Consider the following 17498-nt stretch of genomic DNA (forward strand, 5'->3'; position numbering starts at 1 on the left):
AATGCTCTGAGTAAATGAGGGAACACTGAGTGAAGTGCTCCTTTACAAGAGGATGCAGGAGGTCACGTGCTCTGCTCTGTTGTAGACTGTATTTGGAGTGAGGAGTGCCAGTGCTGTTCCTCTTCTGCTCTACAGAACCGCACTAATAACTCTCATTAATGCAGGCAGTTCATTTCAATAATTAATGGCAGATTAATGAAGCTGTGAGTTTCACTACAGTGGATTAAACACACTCCGGTCTCACATTAATCTACTGAAAACAGCAGTGTGTGTGTGTGTGTGTGTGTGTGTGTGTGTTTATATATGACTAAGTTATTGTTTCTTTCTCGCTGTTCTGTGTAGATGTATGTGCACATGTGTATTTTTATGTGCAGATTTTTTTGATTTTCAACAGGGCAAGTATGAATCACGTATAGTGTAACGGGTTTGGACATTTTTATTTCATAATTTAAAATCAGTTAATGTTAAATAAAGCACAAAGTTCAGTCACTTCCCTTCAGTTTAGTCCCTTTATTCATCACAGTTCACCACAGTGGAATGAACTGCCAACTATTATAGGAACAAAATGTTCCTATATTTTACGCAACGGATGCCCTTTCAGCTGCAACCCAGTGCTGGGAAACCATTCACACTCATACACTACGGCCAGTGTAGTTGATCAGTTCCCCTATAGCGCATGTGTTTGGACTGTGGGGAAAACCGGAGCACCCGGAAGAAACCCACACCAACACGGGGAGAACATGCAAACTCCACACAGAAACACCGACTCACTCAGCCAATGCTCGAACCAGCGAACTGAGTGCTGTGAGGCCACAGTGCTAACCACTGAGTTACTGTGTCGCCTAATTTTATAAGTTTATCTGCTTTATTAATAGTAAGATGTGATTTCATTAGACTACCGTTCCAGGGCTTGTTTAAGTGTGTGTGAGTGTGTGTGAGAGAGAGAGAAGAGGAAGAGCCAGGCGGCAGTCACGTGTCTTCTCTCTCCAGCGTCACATGATCGTCAGCGTCGGAAACTGAACTTCTCGAAGTTTGTCGTGTAGTGGATAAGTTATTAATCTGAACACCGGAAGATTACCGATGGCCGTCTCCACGTTTGGGATCGCGATCGCGGTGATGACCCTGCTGTGGGGTCTGGTCGGCGGAGTGATCCCATGGTTCATCCCGAAAGGAGCAAACCGCGGGTCAGACACACTAACATGAGCATTTCCCCACAGCTCAGCTCGCCTAACACACAGCACTCTGCTTTATTATTAACCTCTGCTATTATTCACCTGCTGTAGTCGAGTTTATTCCTGTTTTACCGGCTTTAGTCATGTTTTCACCGTGTTTTAGTGCTGATTTTCTACGTTTTATTTGTGTTTTTCTTCTACATGATCGAGTTTTACCTCAGTGATTCCTGTTCCGCTCTATTTCGCCGTATTACTCCAGTTTTTTCTTTATTTGAACCTTTTACCTTCATTAGTTTACCTTAATTATTCCTGTTTATATGTCCTTTACCGTGCTTTACCTCGGTTTAATTCCTGTTTAGTGTCTGCTGCTGTGTTTCCTCTATTGTTGAGGAGTTTATAGACTGACCCTCCTCCTCCTCTCTGTGCTTCATCATAGTGAAGTTCACTAGTTTGACAGTGAATGTGTTCAGTGGTTGTGTTTAGAGCAGAAATAACCCAGTGCTGATGTGTATGAGTGATCATCTGACACACACTGATTAATAATGCAGCGCGTGTGTGTGTGTGTGTGTGTGTGTGTGTGTGTGTGTGTGTGTGTGTGTGTGTGTGTGTTCTCCAGGGTGATTGTGACGATGCTGGTTCTGACTGCTGTCTGCTGTTATCTCTTGTAAGTAGACTGATCTGTTCATTATATTCACCTATAGAGGTCTGTCAGCTGTACTGTAGTGAATATGAGTGCACTGTGCTGAAGTAGAGCTGCTGAAGGTCAAACTCATTATTGATCAGCGCAGTATTGATCAGAGCAGCTGTTATCAGGTCAGTGTGTGCTTATCTGATGATGATGATGATGAGCATAACGGCAGTGTTTGTCTCCTGGTGTGTGTGTGTGTGTGTGTGTTTTAACTGAGCTCTGGTCTGTTGTGTGTGCATTATTCATCAGATATCAGCTGTGTGTGTGTGTGTGTGTGTGTGTGTCCTCTGTGGGCCTGGTGGTGGCGCTGTGGTGAGTGTTTGAGTGTCCTGATCTTCACCTGTACTCTTCCTCTTCCTCCAGCTGGCTGATAGCGATCCTCTCTCAGCTCAATCCTCTGTTCGGGCCGGTGCTGAAGAACGACACCATCTGGTACCTGTACTACCACTGGCCCTGAACACCCGTCGCCACGGTAACACACCCACAGCATCATCATCATCACATTTAACCAATGAGCAGAGTAAGATCTGGATGTTTCCACAGGTGGTGTGTAGAGTAGTGTCTAGTGTATGTTCACGATGGCGTATTATTGCCATGCTAAAAGATCTAAGATCACCAGATTTAAGTCTTAATATTTAGATAATAAAGTTTAAATATTCTGAGAAATGTTCAGGAATAAAGTCATAGTTATACGAGAATAAATCAAAATATTATGGCAAAAGTTGAAATATTACAGAACAAAGTCAAAATATTGTGAGAAATGTTAGGAGAGTAGAGTGGATATATTAGAGAATAAACTCAGCCATTTCGCTCGGTGTTGTTTCCTCAAAATATTGAAACATAATCTGACTATAATACTGTGTGTGTGTGTGTGTGTGTGTGTATGTGTATATATATATATATTTAATACTATAATATTACTTTGGCTTATAATATTTAGACTTTTTATTTTTGTAATATTTTAAGTTTATTTTCATAATATTTTTGACTTTATTTTCGTATTATTTCAACATTATTTTCATATTTAAAAAAATGTCGTATTTAGAAATTTTTCTCTCAATATTTTGAGTTTATTTTCATAATATTTTGACTATCCTTGTATTACTACAACTTTTCATATTTCAACATTATTTTCGTAATTTATTTTTAAATATTTCGATATTATTCTCATATTTAGACATTTTTGTAATATTTAAACTTTTTTTCATAATACTTAGACATTATTCTCATAATATTTAGACATTATTTCCATAATATTTTGAGTTTATTTTCTTAATATTTATAATATCCTTGTATTACTACAACTTTTTGTAATATAAAACTTTTTGATAAAATTATAATATTTAAACTTTATTTTTGTAATATTTCAACTTGTGTGTGTGTGTATATATACACACACATACATAATAAAATATAATAATACTTAAATATTTGAGTTTATTTTCATATTTGTAATATCCTTGTTTTACTACTTTTAATGTAATATTAGTATTTTCATAACATTTTTATAATATTTAAACTTTATTTTTGTAGTATTTACTTTATAATATTTCAAGTTTTTGTATTATTTTGACTTTATCCTTGTATTACTACAACTTTTTGTAATATTTACTTTTTGTAATATTTTTATAATATTTAGACTTTCTAATATTTCAACATTATTCTCATATTTCGACTTTATTCTCTCAATATTTCAACTTTATTTTCGTAATATTTTAAGTTTATTTTCGTCTTCATTTGTGCAGTATTTTCACAGAATTTCTACTTTATTTTTGTAGCATTTCAACATTATTCTCATATTTCAACTATTTTCTCTGAATATTTTGATTTTATTCTTGCATCACTGCAACTTTAATCTCACATCACTACAACTTCTCACAGTATTTTTACTTTATTCTTGTCTCTCATTTTGACTTGACGCCTGAAGTATTACAACTTTAATCATGCAATCTTTGGTTTTTATTGGTTTACTGTGGCACTGATGTTGGCGCTGTGGTAAATCTTCTATGAGGATGGTCAATATAATGTTAATGTAATTATTACATCGTGTGCCTTCACTCCACTCCTGATCATGGAGCAGTCCAGCAGCCAAATCAGATGAAGCGTCAGTTTATTAGACACACAGCTTATTATTATTTTACTTGTGAATTAATTAGAAGAAAACAAACCATGTACATGTAGAGACTGCATCAAGATACTGATGAAGGAAAGATGATGGAGTGATCAGAGAGAAAGACGACAAAATCAATCCATCAAACGGTGCATATTAGGAGTGTAGAGCTCAGCACATCAGCCCCTAACCCTCATCATCATCATCATCATCATCATCACTGATGGGCACAGGCAGCAGAGTCAGGCTCATGCAGATGTGTGCATTTCAGAACTGACTCAGGATCAGTGTAGAGTCCGTCACGTCTTCACTGTCAGCATCCTCTACAGTATTCTGAATGAGCCGTCAATATTCAGACATTTCATTTACACCTCTGTGAAGTGTGGAAGAGCTTCCTGTTTTATTTCCATCATGGGGTATTAGCGACATGCTAACAGGTCTACGAGAACTGGATTAAAGTCATAATATATAGAGAATAAAGTCTTAATATGTGATTAAAGTTAACTTAATTTTATTCTCCAAATGTTTATGTTCAGAGAATTAAGCCGTAGTGATCGAATAAAGCAAAATATTATAGGAAAAGTAGAAATGTTAGAATGAGTGGATATATTAGAGAATAAACTCAAATATTGCAAACATAATCTCATTACTGCGGCTTCATTCTCATAATATCTCGACTCTTTTCCTGTAATATTTTGACTGTTTTCTTATGTTTTGATTGTGGATATTTTGGGATTATTTTTAAACATTGATTATTTTATTTTTTAAATCAATAGTAAAGTTGTTTCTCTTCTTCTTCTGTGCATTATTCCTGGTGTTTAATGTCTCTTTATTGTAATAAACTGTACTCCGGCTGCGTCTACACTAATGCACACACATCTGCCCGCTGTGCTGGTCTGCGAGTGCTCGTGTCCACACTCTGCTCTTCACGTCTCTCCATCACCCACACTGAAGGCCTCTGGTTGATGCACGGAGCAGCACACAGACGCAGACGCTTCACCTGCTCATGCCCACTGCTGCTGACCGACTCTCTCAAACAGTGTGTGTGTGTGTGTGTGTGTGTGTGTGCTCTGATCTGAACAACAGCTCCAGCAAACACTGCCTGAGCGCTGAACAGAGGCCATACACACACACACCTACACACACACACACACACACACACACACACACACACAGCACAGTGTCCTCCAGCATGTCAGCTGGATCAGTCACATGACTGAAACGGTCATGGTTTCCCACCCTGAACACCACACCTTAATCCCCCTTGGACAGTGCTTACAACGAGAGGCTTTCCTGTCCTGACGCGCGTCTCGGTGTGGAGTATGAGTGTGGACACGGCCTCAGCACCGCAGCACTGGCATTAATCTGACAGATCTGCTTGTGTAACATGTTGAGCGCTGGAGGATGGTCCAGTAACAGCGGGGTCTGTGTTGCAGGTGCTGAAGCCTGTATATCTGCCAAAGGAGCTGATCAGGAGCCTCCGGCCTGATCCCCAGCTGATTCTCTCCAGACGCCTGCGTGTGCCTCTGTGTGTGTGTGTGTGTGTGTGTGTGTGTGTGTGTTCTGTATTTATATGATCTGAGCTTCAGGAATATTGTCTGATTAAAGGCGCAGCGCACACTCTGTTGAACACCGCTCACTCAGCTGTGTCTGATCCATCATGAGCTTCTGCTGAACACACCAGCGTCTACAGCACGATCAGCCGTTCAGCAGTGTGTCTGCATGTGTGTTCAACACAACTGTGAGGAGATGATGATGATGGAGGAGTGCTCATTTCTGGGTGTACTGCGCCTTTAACGTGTGTGTGTGTGTGTGTGTGTGTGTGTGCGCAGCTGATCAAAGTGTTGATTTATATGTAAATGTGTGCTTTAATTGAGAAATAAACAGACGGAGGATCATGACTGCACATTTATTGAGTGTGTGTGTATCATGATTGTTGATTTGAGTGTTCTGAGCAGTGTGTGTGTGTGTGTGTGTGTGTGTGTGTGTGTGTGTGTCATGATTGTTGATCTACTGACTGTTCTGAGCAGTGTGTGTGTGTGTGCGTGTGTGTGTGTGTGTGTGTGAGATCTACTGACTGTTCTGAGCAGTGTGTGTGTGTGTGTGTGTGATTTATTGACTGTTCTGAGCAGTGTGTGTGTGTGTGTGTGTGGGTATGCGCGGCCGGCTCCGGGTGCACTGGCACTGCTCTCGGCTGGACTCCTGACACTCTTCACAGCAGGCGGTCAGACCACACACACGGCAGGACACACACGACAGCAGCAGCTGACCACACACACCTGTAGAGCAGCGCACGTACTGATCCCACGGCTGAGAGCAGTACCGACACACTGCGGAGAGAGAGAGAGAGACATCACACACACACACACCTGTGCTGCATGACCAACACACACCTGTACTGGACAGAACACACACCTGAGATGACGTCCTGGTTGTAGGCGATGGCGTAGCGCTCGTCGAACACGAAGAGTTTACCGCGGTAGAATCCGTCAGGGAACTGCTCCAGGTACTTATGAACACCTCCCTTCAGCTGGTACACCTCCTTACAGACGCGCTACACACACACACACACACACACAGATGCGGTGTTCAGATCGAAGATTATCTGTGTGTGTGTGTGTGTTTAAAGCAGTGCTCAACCCTGTTCCTGAGATCTGCAGCCCTCATCAACACAACTAAACCAGCTCAGCAGGGTGTGTGTGTGTGTGTGTGTGTGTGTGTGTGTGTGTGTGTGTGTGTGTGTGTGTGTGTGTGTGTGTGTGTGTGCGCGTGTGTGTGTGTGTGCGCGTGTGTGTGTTGAACTCACCTTGGAGCGCAGGTACGCAGAGCCGCGTTCGCAGCGGATGCCGCCGGTGCAGTACATCAGAACCCTCTTGTCCCGAAACAGATCCAGGTTCTGGTCCACGTAATCAGGGAAGTAGCTGAACTTGCGGATATCTGGAGCCACACAGCAGCTGAACTGACCCTGGAACAGACGGAGTGTGTCATCAGAGATCAGTGTATGGAGACGGCACTCGGACACCTCTGCTCCCTGATCTCATCTAAATTACACACGTGGACCACAGGCCAATCAGAACACAGCAGACTGCTGCGTGACTCACAGGCCACGCCCTCATCATTAGCATGTCCTTTAGGTCGTTCATCCAGAGCTGATGAGCAGCCGTCATCAGGAGAACACGGACTGACATGCAGATCAGGGTCATTCATATTTGCCTCAGGCTGCGTCTGATGAGCCAGGGCGTTTCCCATCACCGTGCTCAGGTCGCCTCTTAGGTCTTATTCAGTTTATATTTCACTCACTGTGTGCAGGTGGGACTTTTATTTTGAAAACGGGAGACTCAGACTGTTCACTGTGTCACTGAGCAATGAGAGATGTTCACACACACAGAATGCAGGATATACAGATTCTACAGCTCAGCTCCACCCTGAAGCTGTGCTTAATGAGCTATTGTGTTCATTTATGGTGTTTATTGTGAGATTATTCAACAAACGCATGTAGTAATATAGAAAAGTAATATAGAAAAGTAGTAGTATTATGTAGTAATAATAATAATAATAATTATTATGTAGATGCTGAACAGTGTCGGACCATCAGCTCAAAATCTCTTTAATAATCACTTTGTGTGTGTGTGTGTGTGTGTGTGTGTGTCACCGTACAACACTCACAATTTTGCTCTCGTAGAAGTTCCTGCAGTCCAGCAGTATGGTGTCGGCCTGCAGCTCCGGGCTCTCCACCAGCGCCTGCACCTCCCGGTGGAACTCCTGCGGCTCCAGGTGGATCCCTGAGGACACATTTACTGCGGTAACACACAGCCACTGGCCACAGAACACACACATCACACACTCAACACTGCTCAGAGCTGCAGGAGTGTACTCCTGCCTAAATTAAACACGATTAAACAGAATTAAATGAAGTATACACTAACCTGAGCGTTATTCACACACTAGATGGCGCTATAACACAGCAGTGAGACAGATGAGCAGCATGCATGAGTGAGTGTGTGTGTGTGTGTGTGTGTGTGTGTGTGTGTGTGTCAGATTATGGATGATCATATTCACTGACGGCGACTCTGTTCAGTGTAAATGAGTGCAACTTATTTAAGTGGAAAACTACACACACACACACACACACACACACACACACATCCTCAGAGGAATAAAGGTCAGGCAGGATTTATTAGAAATGATAACTAATGATGATTATGGAGGGATAATTAATGCTAATTAAAAAGCTGCTAATGTAAAGTATGCTAATGTGAACAGCGCTATACTAATATACCTGAAATGAAAAGTAAATGATGACTAGACCCACACGGAGTCTGCACGCCCAGAACTGTGCAGATGTTTAGCCCGCTGAGTCTGTTTATTTACTCATGTAAAGTTTGTAAATTATTTCAGTAATATTATTGATAATACGAAAATATTTATATGATTTATTTATCGTTTCAGTAATTTCTCTGTCTTTTAGTAGAGATATTAAATAAATAAGTGGATCTAATTGGATTTGCGTTGTAAACATTAAATACAAGATTAAAAGTTTTTACTTTTTACTCCATATATTAGGGTTTTAATTATGAAACTACCAAAATAATTCAGCATAAATCTGCAGATTTAACACACAATTCTGCACAGAAACAGCAAATGATGTCCACAGATTCTGTCTGGCCCTAATGATGGGCTAAATGCAGAGTTTTCAGCCAGTGATTTGACTGGTTTATTTATTTTTAGACAGAAGGTCTCTGGTTTGAGTCTCGGCTGGGTCAGTTGGTGTTTCTGTGTGGAGTTTGCATGTTCTCCCCGTGTTGGTGTGGGTTTCCTCCGGGTGCTCCGGTTTCCCCCACAGTCCAAACACATGCACTATAGGGGAACTGATCAACTACACTGACACTAGTGCATGAGTGTGTGTGTGTGTGTGTGTGTGTGTGTGTATGGGTGTTTCCCAGTACTGTATGACTGTGTGTCCTGGTCCTCCAGGTTGTGGGTTGAGCGTTGGGGAAATGAAGCACCTCATAGAAATGAGATGTTATGAAACACCAACATGCTGTGGCTAAATATCAGCTTCAATATAAACGGCCCTGAGAGTCAGTAAATAACTAGCAGTGAATTAATGATCAACTACACCGAGATTAATTATTAATATAATAATAATAATTCACTCACTCATTCATTCTCCTTTAGCTTAGTTCCTTTACTCATCAGGGGTCGCCACAGCAAAATGAACCACCAACTATTCCAGCATATGTTTTATGCAGTGGATGCCCTTCCAGCTGCAACCCAGTAATGGGAAACACCCATACACACTCATTCATACACTCTGGCCAGTGTAGTTGATCAGTTCCCCTATAGCGCATGTGTTTGGACTGTGGGGGAAACCGGAGCACCCGGAGGAAACCCACGCCAACACGGGGAGAACATGCAAACTCCACACAGAAACACCAACTGACCCAGCCCAGACTCAAACCAGAGACCTTCTTGCTGTGAGGCCACAGTGCTGACCACTGCGCCACCGTGATGCCTATAATGATGATGATCATTAATAATACTAGTTCTATAATTATAATTAGGCACTAATTAGTCTCACCGGCGGATCTGTAGGAGACGAGCTCTGGATCCACACCCATCGGCACGATCTCTCGGTGTACACCAACCTTCAGGCCGGAGAAACACTGCGCACCACCGGCACTTCTCTACACACACACACACACACACACACACACACACCGATGATCATGACATTTTACAATTTTACACAGGAATCTAATCGTGTGTGTGTGTGTGTGTGTGTGTGTGTGTGTGTGTGTGTGTGTGTGTGTGTGAGAGACCTTGAAGTCCTCCGTCTGCATGCTGCTGAACGCTGGATGTCGGAGCATCGTCTGTATGTAGAGCTCAGCGCCGGTTGCGGTTCCGCCCACTGTACCATTTATTCCTTCGGTCGCCACTCGAACCTGCAGAACCCCACACACACACACACAGGTCAGGGGTCAGTCTCCGTGAAGACAGGTCAGTCGGGGGTCAGAGGTCAGCGTTACCTTGCCTGTGAGGCGCAGTGTTGTGCAGAGCTGCTGCTGCCAGCGGGAGATGAGCTGCGGGTCCGGGAGGAGACAGTAGCAGTAGAAGAGCAGCACCACACCCTCACCGCTGCACACACACACACACACACACACATCACACACACAGAATACACACACAACACACACACATCACACGGTCTCACCTGCTCAGCTCATGTTCTGAGACGTGGCTCATGTCTGGCATCCAGGAGGACACGTCTGCTGATCCAGCAACACACACTCCTGCTGCAGCACACACACTCGCCGAGTCACCGTCAGTGTTTTGATGATTCACTGAGTCGCTGAGAGTCTGATGATTCACTGAGTCGCTGAGAGTCTGATGATTCAGTGAGTCGCCGTGAGTCTTCTGAAGCTTCAGTGAGTCGCTGGTCAGCTGGTGGATCTCTGCGCTGTGGCTGCTGGACGCGTGTCTGTGTATGGAAGCGGGATCAGTGTGTGTGTGTCCGCAGCAGAGCCACACACACCCCGAGCCGCTGGACGCAGGAGCCTGCTTCGATGCCACGAACTGAGCGAACACCTGAACACACAATGGAAAACAGTACAATAGTAACCCTCATAACACATCTAGATCTGTGCGTGACGGAGCCGCTTCAGCCCAAACCTCAGCTGTAATGAGTGAGTGAAACTAAAGCGTTCACATCGCTAACACACAGAGCCAAACACTAAAGCCTTACACACCCTCACTACTACTTTCAATAAGGACGACATGTGTTCATTAAAGAATACAGAATAAAGATCATGAGTGCTGTCAAACACTGAACCACATCCACAACGTCATACTGACAGCAGAGGATCATGTGTGCTGGCTATATCCACACTGTAAAAGCCAGAAACATAAGCAGACTCAGCCCGCTTGAGGAGACCGATTTGAGTTCAACTAATCTATATGAGTGCTGTCAACTTTACGCTTGTTAGTTATATTTAAGGGGTTTTCAGCTTTATTGTGATGGGACAGTGGAGATTTAGAGACAGGAAAGTATGGGGAGTGGAGATAGGGGAAGGGTCGGCAAAGGATCTTGAGCCGGGAATCAAACTCGGGTCACCAGGAACACCTCCATGTGTCGACACACTAACCACAAGACTAATGGCGCAAACTACTCTAAGTTTAAGTATTGAGGTATTTAATGAACTCATCACCTTCAACACTGAGTTCAAAACTCTTTTCTAATGAGTAGAATTAACTTTCAGTATATTCTGAGTTAACTACACTCATTTAGATCAAGCTGACTGTGGAGTTTTACAGTGGATAAATATATTCATGAATATATTGTCTCAGATATTTGCTTATATTTACATATATAAATATTTATATATATAATACAAATCATAAATTCAAATAAACACACATGTAAGTATATTTAAAGTTAATATTTTAGCAGTTTATGTACAGCGTGTGTGTGTGGATTTATGAATACAGATATAAACACACACACAGTGCAGTGCACATGTAAATATCATATACATACAAACCTTCATCTTGTGTTGTTAATTGTGACAGTAATAATTTTATTACACTATAGACCACATCATAGTGCTCATGTCATCGGCACATGAACATTTCCAGCTTGTTATCAAACTAATTCATAAGTGAAACACGACACATTTCATAAATAGCTTGATGTAAAACAGCTCTCATAACATTATTGATCAACATGTGGAGCTTATTGGATTCTCGGAAGCTGTAGAAATTACAAATGTAAAACAGGAAATACTTGAGAACCACTGTGTTTGATTATGTAACCCCGCCAGTCTTACACCATCCAACCCGCTCCAAGCTGGTATCGAACCGGCGACCTTCCGCATGGGAGTCGGTAGCTCTAATGAGGAGGCTAAAGAGCGTGACCTCTAGCATCTGTGTGTTACATTCACAGCCTTCTAAATAGTCTATATTACGTTTGTGTTACTGTTTTCACCTAGGCTGGGATTGTTTATCTGCGTTTAAATAATATAACTTATATTTTAGACAAGTGTAAATCTCTTTATGATGAAGCTCAGACTGTAAATCCACATCTGCACAGTTTAATCAAGTATAAGACGCTCAGAAACACAGTGTCATGGATTGTAAGACACACTGAATCTGTCTCTGTGCGAGTGAATGATTAAATACAGGAAGGAAAGGAAAAAGTAACGAGTTCCTTTATTAGTTACTTGAGAAAGTAATCTGATTACACATCTCGCGTTACTTGTAATGTATAAACCCTAAACACTGCTAACAGAAAGCACTCCTCTGTAATTAATTAAGAATCATCTATAACAAGCACTTCATTGCTGAGGAGAAGCCTGATTTACAGAAGTACATCACTTTTATCAGCAATAAATACATCTGTCAGATGATGCCTGCTCAGAAACAGTGTGAACTAAAGCAGCAGGGATATTAAAGGTTTTCCGACATGATGAACACATGCTGCTGCTGTAGTGATCCTCACTGTCTGTGTGTGTGTGTGTTTTAATGTGTTTAATGATCTGTATTAATGATGATGATGATGTGATGATGAAGACCCTCACCCTCCTCCTCGCTCGGCTGTAAATCCTCCTGCTCGCTGTAAACTCCTGCTGTTCTCTCTTCTGCATGTCTGCACTCAGACTGTCCACATCACACAGATGTAAGAGCTCATCTGCCATCATCACCGCGGGAATATCAACATACACAGTCCAGAACTCGAGCATGCGCGCTGCTGAGGATCCACACGCACACCTCACCTTAAAAGACTCTCAAATGAAGCATCTCGAGCTCTTCTGTGCGACTTATAAAGTTAACATTTGATCGATTAATTAAATAATAACGATTATTAATCATAAACAGGGCAGAGCAGCAGCAGATCGAACTAAACACAACACGAGTCTACCGGCGAACGAGTCACTCTGAGGAGTCGGATCTGAATCACTTCTGGAAGACTCGTTCAGTTCACGCAATAGGAAATAAAAACACTGAACTAAAATGTCATTTTCCAGCAGTCCTCGGTATATCTTAGAAATATTATAATCATATGTATATTAATGAATTGCGAAAAAGTGTGTAAGCACTAAGGGCGAGTAAAATGACTTTAAACTACATTTAAAGAGATATTACACTAAAAAACATCTTGTTTTAAACCGTAATGGGTTTCTTCCTTCTGTTAAGCACAAAAGAAGATGTTTAGAAGAATGTTGGAAACCTGTAACTGTTAACGTAGTGTTAGTTTTAGTTACGGATTTCTTCAAAACCACTTCTTTTGTGTTAGAAAGACTCTAATAATACTTTAGAGACACTTGAGTGTGAGGAAATGAGAGGAAATGTAGTTATTGAGGTGAGCTATCATCACTTATAAAATAAATAAGAGCTTCAGCCAATGACTGTAAAAGGCTTCAGCCATGACATACAGGAGTCGCTGAACGCACTCGAACGAACCGATTCACAGTGATGAATTGGGATTCACTGCCCGCGAATCACACGTGTTTCCGTCGACGCCGGATGTGTTCTCCTTAAATCAAACCGCTTTATTTGTACCGTGTGTTTAACGGTTGCTCCATTCAGAGCTCCGAGCTCCACGGAAGGCGACTTTGCTTTATATATATCAGCGCATTTCCCTCAGTGTTTCCCTCCTCAGTGTTCGCTGAACTGCAGAAATGTCCCGCCGGAGACACAGCGATGAAGGCGACGGTGAGCGCTAGCATTAGCATCACTTCATATTCATATGCATAACCATAACAATATTCGCCTGTGTGTGAGCGCCAGGCGGTTACACGGTGTTCCTGGATGCTGTACGGGTTCATTATATAGTCTGAGCATCCTCATTAAGCGCATTTGCATATTTAGAAACGCTCATTAAAGGGGCAGTTCACCCAGGAATGAGCATTTCAGCTGCAGCTCGACACATTCAGGCGGTTATAAAGCTTCCTCCTGCTGGTGGACACTGAAGCAGATGTTCTGCAGAGCTGGAGCAGAACCGTGAACACTGACTGTGATAGAGCACTGATCAGTGTGTCCAGCAGCTCTGGAGATCAGTGCTGTGCTGTGAGATGCTTCATATCAAAACACTGCATCAGTGATCAGAACAATATCCAGCAGCACACGACTGATTGACCAGACCCAGACTGTGCTGCTGCGCTTCAGTGTTTCACTTCACTCTCATAATGCTGTTTGTGTTTAATGCAGAATTACAGCTCTCTTACTATAATCTGAGGACGATTTGACTATTTTTAGATTAACATGGAGTGACGTTTGAAGTAAAACACATGAGTGTGTGTGTGTGTGTGTGTGTGTGTGTGTGTGTGTGTGTGTGTGTGTGTGTGTGTGTGTGTGTGTGTGTGCGCGCCCAATACTGGAAGGATATGTGTGATGTTGAGAGATGTGATAATGAATGATGATGAAGTTAATATACTGTTATTGCAATAGCGATAATGTTGTGATATTATATCATGCAGCTCTAATGTTGACCCTAAATCTGACGTGTGTGTGTGTTTGTGTTTCTGCAGCCGGAGCGCAGCCGCACAAGCGCAGGCGAACGTCTGAGCCCATCGAGATCGAGGACCGACTGGAGTCTCTGATCTGCCGTGTGGGAGAGAAGGTGTGTGTGTGTGTGTGTGTGTGTGTGTGTGTGTGTGTGTGTGTGTGTGTGTGTGTGTGTGTGTGTGTGTGTGTGTGCGTGTGTGTTCAGTCTGGAGTGGATCAGACTGCAGAAACGCACTCGCTCATCTGTGTGTTTAATGTGTGTGTGTGTTTGTGTGTGTGTGTGTGTGTGTGTGTGTGTGTGTGTGTGTGTGTGTTCCAGAGCACGTCGTCGCTGGAGAGCAACCTGGAGGGTCTGGCCGGCGTGCTGGAGGCCGATCTGCCCAACTATAAGAGCAAAATCCTGCGCATCCTGTGTGCTGTGTGAGTCCGTCTGCTGTGTTTCTGCTCTCATCACTGAAGTCCGGTTTACACTCCTGAGCAGTGCTGGGGAGAGACGCTGCTGAGAGTGATGTGTAGTGTTGACCTGCTCTTCAGATCACTGACCTGTTGTGTTTCCTGGTCGCTTATTATAGGAAGTGATGCTGGACATTACTTTTGCACTACACCGCATTCACACGGGGCTTCAGCGTCAGCGCTTGACGGAGGGCGGGTCTGAAGTTGGGGCTGAAGCGATCGTCATAGCAGCGTCAGCCAATTAAATTCAGTCAGCAATAGGCCACTGTCCAGCTGGTGTATTTGCATACAGCGATCTGATTGGCTGACGCTTCCATTGGCGCTTAAATATTTGAGCTAGTCCCAACTTATGCAGCGAGCAACACCTCTGAAGCAGCGCCGACGGATCCATAATGCAGTTCGGCAACGCCTGACGTCACCAATTTAAAGTGAACGGGAAGCGCTGAAGCTGACGCCCCGTGTGAATAGGGCGATACTCTCGAGTCACTTTCCCTCCTCTGGCTGAGGCTTGGTCTCTTTCAGGACTTGCAGAGTTTTTAATAGAGGAGCTCAGCAGTGAACAACACCCTGAATATCCTTCATTCCCCTGTAGACACACATCAGTATAATAATCCTGCAGTTCTCTTCTGCTCTGTCCACAGGCTCGCTTTGGGTTCAGGCACTGTTTTGGCACCGGTACTGATTTAACAGCATCAATTCAGCACCGAAATCGATTCCCAACCCTAATCAATATTACAGACCCTGTGTTGCTTATAATGTGCAGTATAATACCAGCACTGCTCTGAACCCATCAGCCACCATAACACCTGCTGAACTGTGTGTGTGTGTGTGTGTGTGTGTGTGTGTGTGTGTGTTGTTTAAAGGATTGTGTAAAGTGTGTTGTCTAAAATATGATGTGTTAAATGTGTGTGTTCAGTGCGCGTCTGCTGCCGGAGAAGCTGACGGTGTACAGCACGCTGGTGGGGCTCCTGAACGCCCGCAACTACAACTTTGGTGGAGAGTTTGTGGAGGCGATGATCCGGCAGCTGAAGGAGACGCTGAAGGCCAACCTGTACTCAGAGGCGCTCTACCTGGTGCGTGTGCGTGCGTGTGTGCGTGTGTGCGTGTGTGCGTGCGTGCGTGCGTGCGTGCGTGCGTGTGTGTGTGTGTGTGTGTGTGTGTGTGTGTGCATGCAGGTTTCCCACGCTTCTTGAAAATACAAAACAACAAATAAACGGACAAATTCCTAAATTAAACATCTTAAACTTGACAAAACACCATAAATTCTGCTCATCCATCAGTATTTCAGACACCGCATCTCAATATCACCAATATTGAGTTCAGTAAAGCCTATAAACATTACTGAAGTGACTGACCTGTCTAATGCACATATGAAGTGTGTGTGTGTGTGTGTGTGTGTGTGTGTGTGTGTGTGTGTTTGCTCACCTGTCCTGTGCTCTGCAGGTGCGCTTCCTCAGTGATCTGGTCAACTGTCATGTGATCGCTGCGCCCTCGATGGTGGCCATGTTTGAGAACTTCATCAGTGTGACGCAGGAGGAGGACATTCCTCAGGTAAACACACACACACACACACACACACACACACACACACACACACACTGAGGACCAGCAGACACTGTGTGTGAGTGTGTCTGCATGTAAGAGAGAAAGAGAGCTTTGGCCTCGTATGGAACTAAATTAGTGTGTGTGTGTGTGTGTGTGTGTGTGTGTGTGTGTGTGTGTGTGTCCGCAGGTGCGCTCAGACTGGTATGTGTATGCGGTGTTGTCCAGTCTGCCGTGGGTGGGGAAGGAGCTGTATGAGAAGAAGGATGTGGAGATGGACCGGCTGCTCAGCCAGATCGACGGATATCTGAAGTACGTTCCCTCGTCAGCGCTGAACAGCAGGAGCGCGCGGGGTTAACCTGCAGAGCACTAGTGCATCCTGAAGATCACCTCCCCCCTGAGCAGCAGAGGAGGGCAGGGTCCCGGAGACGGCAGCGACGCTAATGTGTGCATGTGTGTTTCAGGCGGCGGCAGAAGACTCATGTGCCTATGCTGCAGGTGTGGAGCGCTGAGAAGCCCCACCCACAGGAAGAGGTGACACACACACACACACACACACACACACACACACCTGCAGAAAGTGTCATAATCGCATTTAAATAGTCAATAAATGATAACTTTTTTATTTTAAGCTGGACTAACTACATTTGCCAAATGACTTTATATGTGAAGCACCAAAACAAACACGCCCATGAAGCAGAGCCCCGCCCCTTTTACACTGTCAACATGAATAATTAATGCTGTTCCAGACTCAGCCGCAGGTGATTTTCAGCTGTCTAATGTGTCGCTCCTGACCTCAGTGTGCTCCAGTCAGGCACATTTTCACCATGTGATGTGTCTGTCATGACCTTCACTGATATTGTAGTGTGTTCTGGACTTTATTTGTACTTTGAGACGCGAGCCGTCCTTCAGTACAGCTGATGAAAACTACAGGAGCGTTATTACCAGCACTATATAGGAGTCATCTCAGAAATAGCTTTCATTAGTAGTGTTCACACTCACCGTGCTGGTTTATGATATTTTATTTATA

The 17498-nt window shown here is 43.6% G+C and overlaps 3 protein-coding genes across 4 annotated transcripts in view; 2 read left to right on the top strand and 1 right to left on the bottom strand.

Annotated features, from left to right (window-relative positions):
• Window positions 1-975: 975 nt before the first annotated feature.
• On the top strand, window positions 976-5876 carry atp6v0e1 (ATPase H+ transporting V0 subunit e1). The gene is given in 4 exon segments (NM_001006038.5): window positions 976-1184; window positions 1789-1836; window positions 2224-2332; window positions 5407-5876. Coding segments are annotated over 3 exon segments (246 nt in total). The 5' UTR covers window positions 976-1080; the 3' UTR covers window positions 2318-2332; window positions 5407-5876.
• On the bottom strand, window positions 5866-12905 carry tstd2 (thiosulfate sulfurtransferase like domain containing 2). The gene is made up of 9 exons (XM_087282143.1): window positions 12547-12905; window positions 10185-10558; window positions 10000-10108; window positions 9793-9915; window positions 9552-9657; window positions 7637-7752; window positions 6777-6935; window positions 6386-6524; window positions 5866-6300 (listed from the first exon to the last, which is right to left on the bottom strand). The coding sequence occupies exons 1-9, from the start codon at window positions 12706-12708 to the stop codon at window positions 6083-6085; spliced, it is 1506 nt and encodes a 501-aa protein (XP_087138269.1). The 5' UTR covers window positions 12709-12905; the 3' UTR covers window positions 5866-6082.
• Window positions 12906-13531: 626 nt separating this feature from the next.
• ncbp1 (nuclear cap binding protein subunit 1) overlaps window positions 13532-17498 on the top strand; it is an 11362-nt gene continuing 7395 nt past the window's right edge. For both annotated transcript variants that reach the window (XM_087282141.1, XM_087282142.1), the window contains exons 1-7: window positions 13532-13681; window positions 14497-14588; window positions 14793-14893; window positions 15843-15999; window positions 16370-16477; window positions 16659-16780; window positions 16933-17002. In XM_087282141.1, the coding sequence (XP_087138267.1) occupies window positions 13648-13681; window positions 14497-14588; window positions 14793-14893; window positions 15843-15999; window positions 16370-16477; window positions 16659-16780; window positions 16933-17002 (684 nt within the window). In that variant the 5' untranslated portion in view covers window positions 13532-13647. The remainder of the gene's footprint in view (window positions 13682-14496; window positions 14589-14792; window positions 14894-15842; window positions 16000-16369; window positions 16478-16658; window positions 16781-16932; window positions 17003-17498) is intronic.

The sequence above is a fragment of the Danio rerio genome, chromosome 14, assembly GCF_052040795.2.
Source record: "Danio rerio strain M-AB ecotype USA chromosome 14, GRCz13ab, whole genome shotgun sequence".
NCBI classification, from domain to species: domain Eukaryota; kingdom Metazoa; phylum Chordata; class Actinopteri; order Cypriniformes; family Danionidae; genus Danio; species Danio rerio.

Bases quoted from the DNA above. Each gene is read 5' to 3' on its own strand.
- tstd2 (XM_087282143.1), bottom strand. From the start codon at position 12,708: ATGCTCGAGTTCTGGACTGTGTATGTTGATATTCCCGCGGTGATGATG. The intron at 10,109-10,184 runs GTGAGACCGTGT...GTGTGTGTGCAG, and splicing joins TCAGAACATGAGCTGAGCAG to CGGTGAGGGTGTGGTGCTGC. The intron at 7,753-9,551 runs GTGAGACTAATT...ATGTGTCCTCAG, and splicing joins CGTCTCCTACAGATCCGCCG to GGATCCACCTGGAGCCGCAG.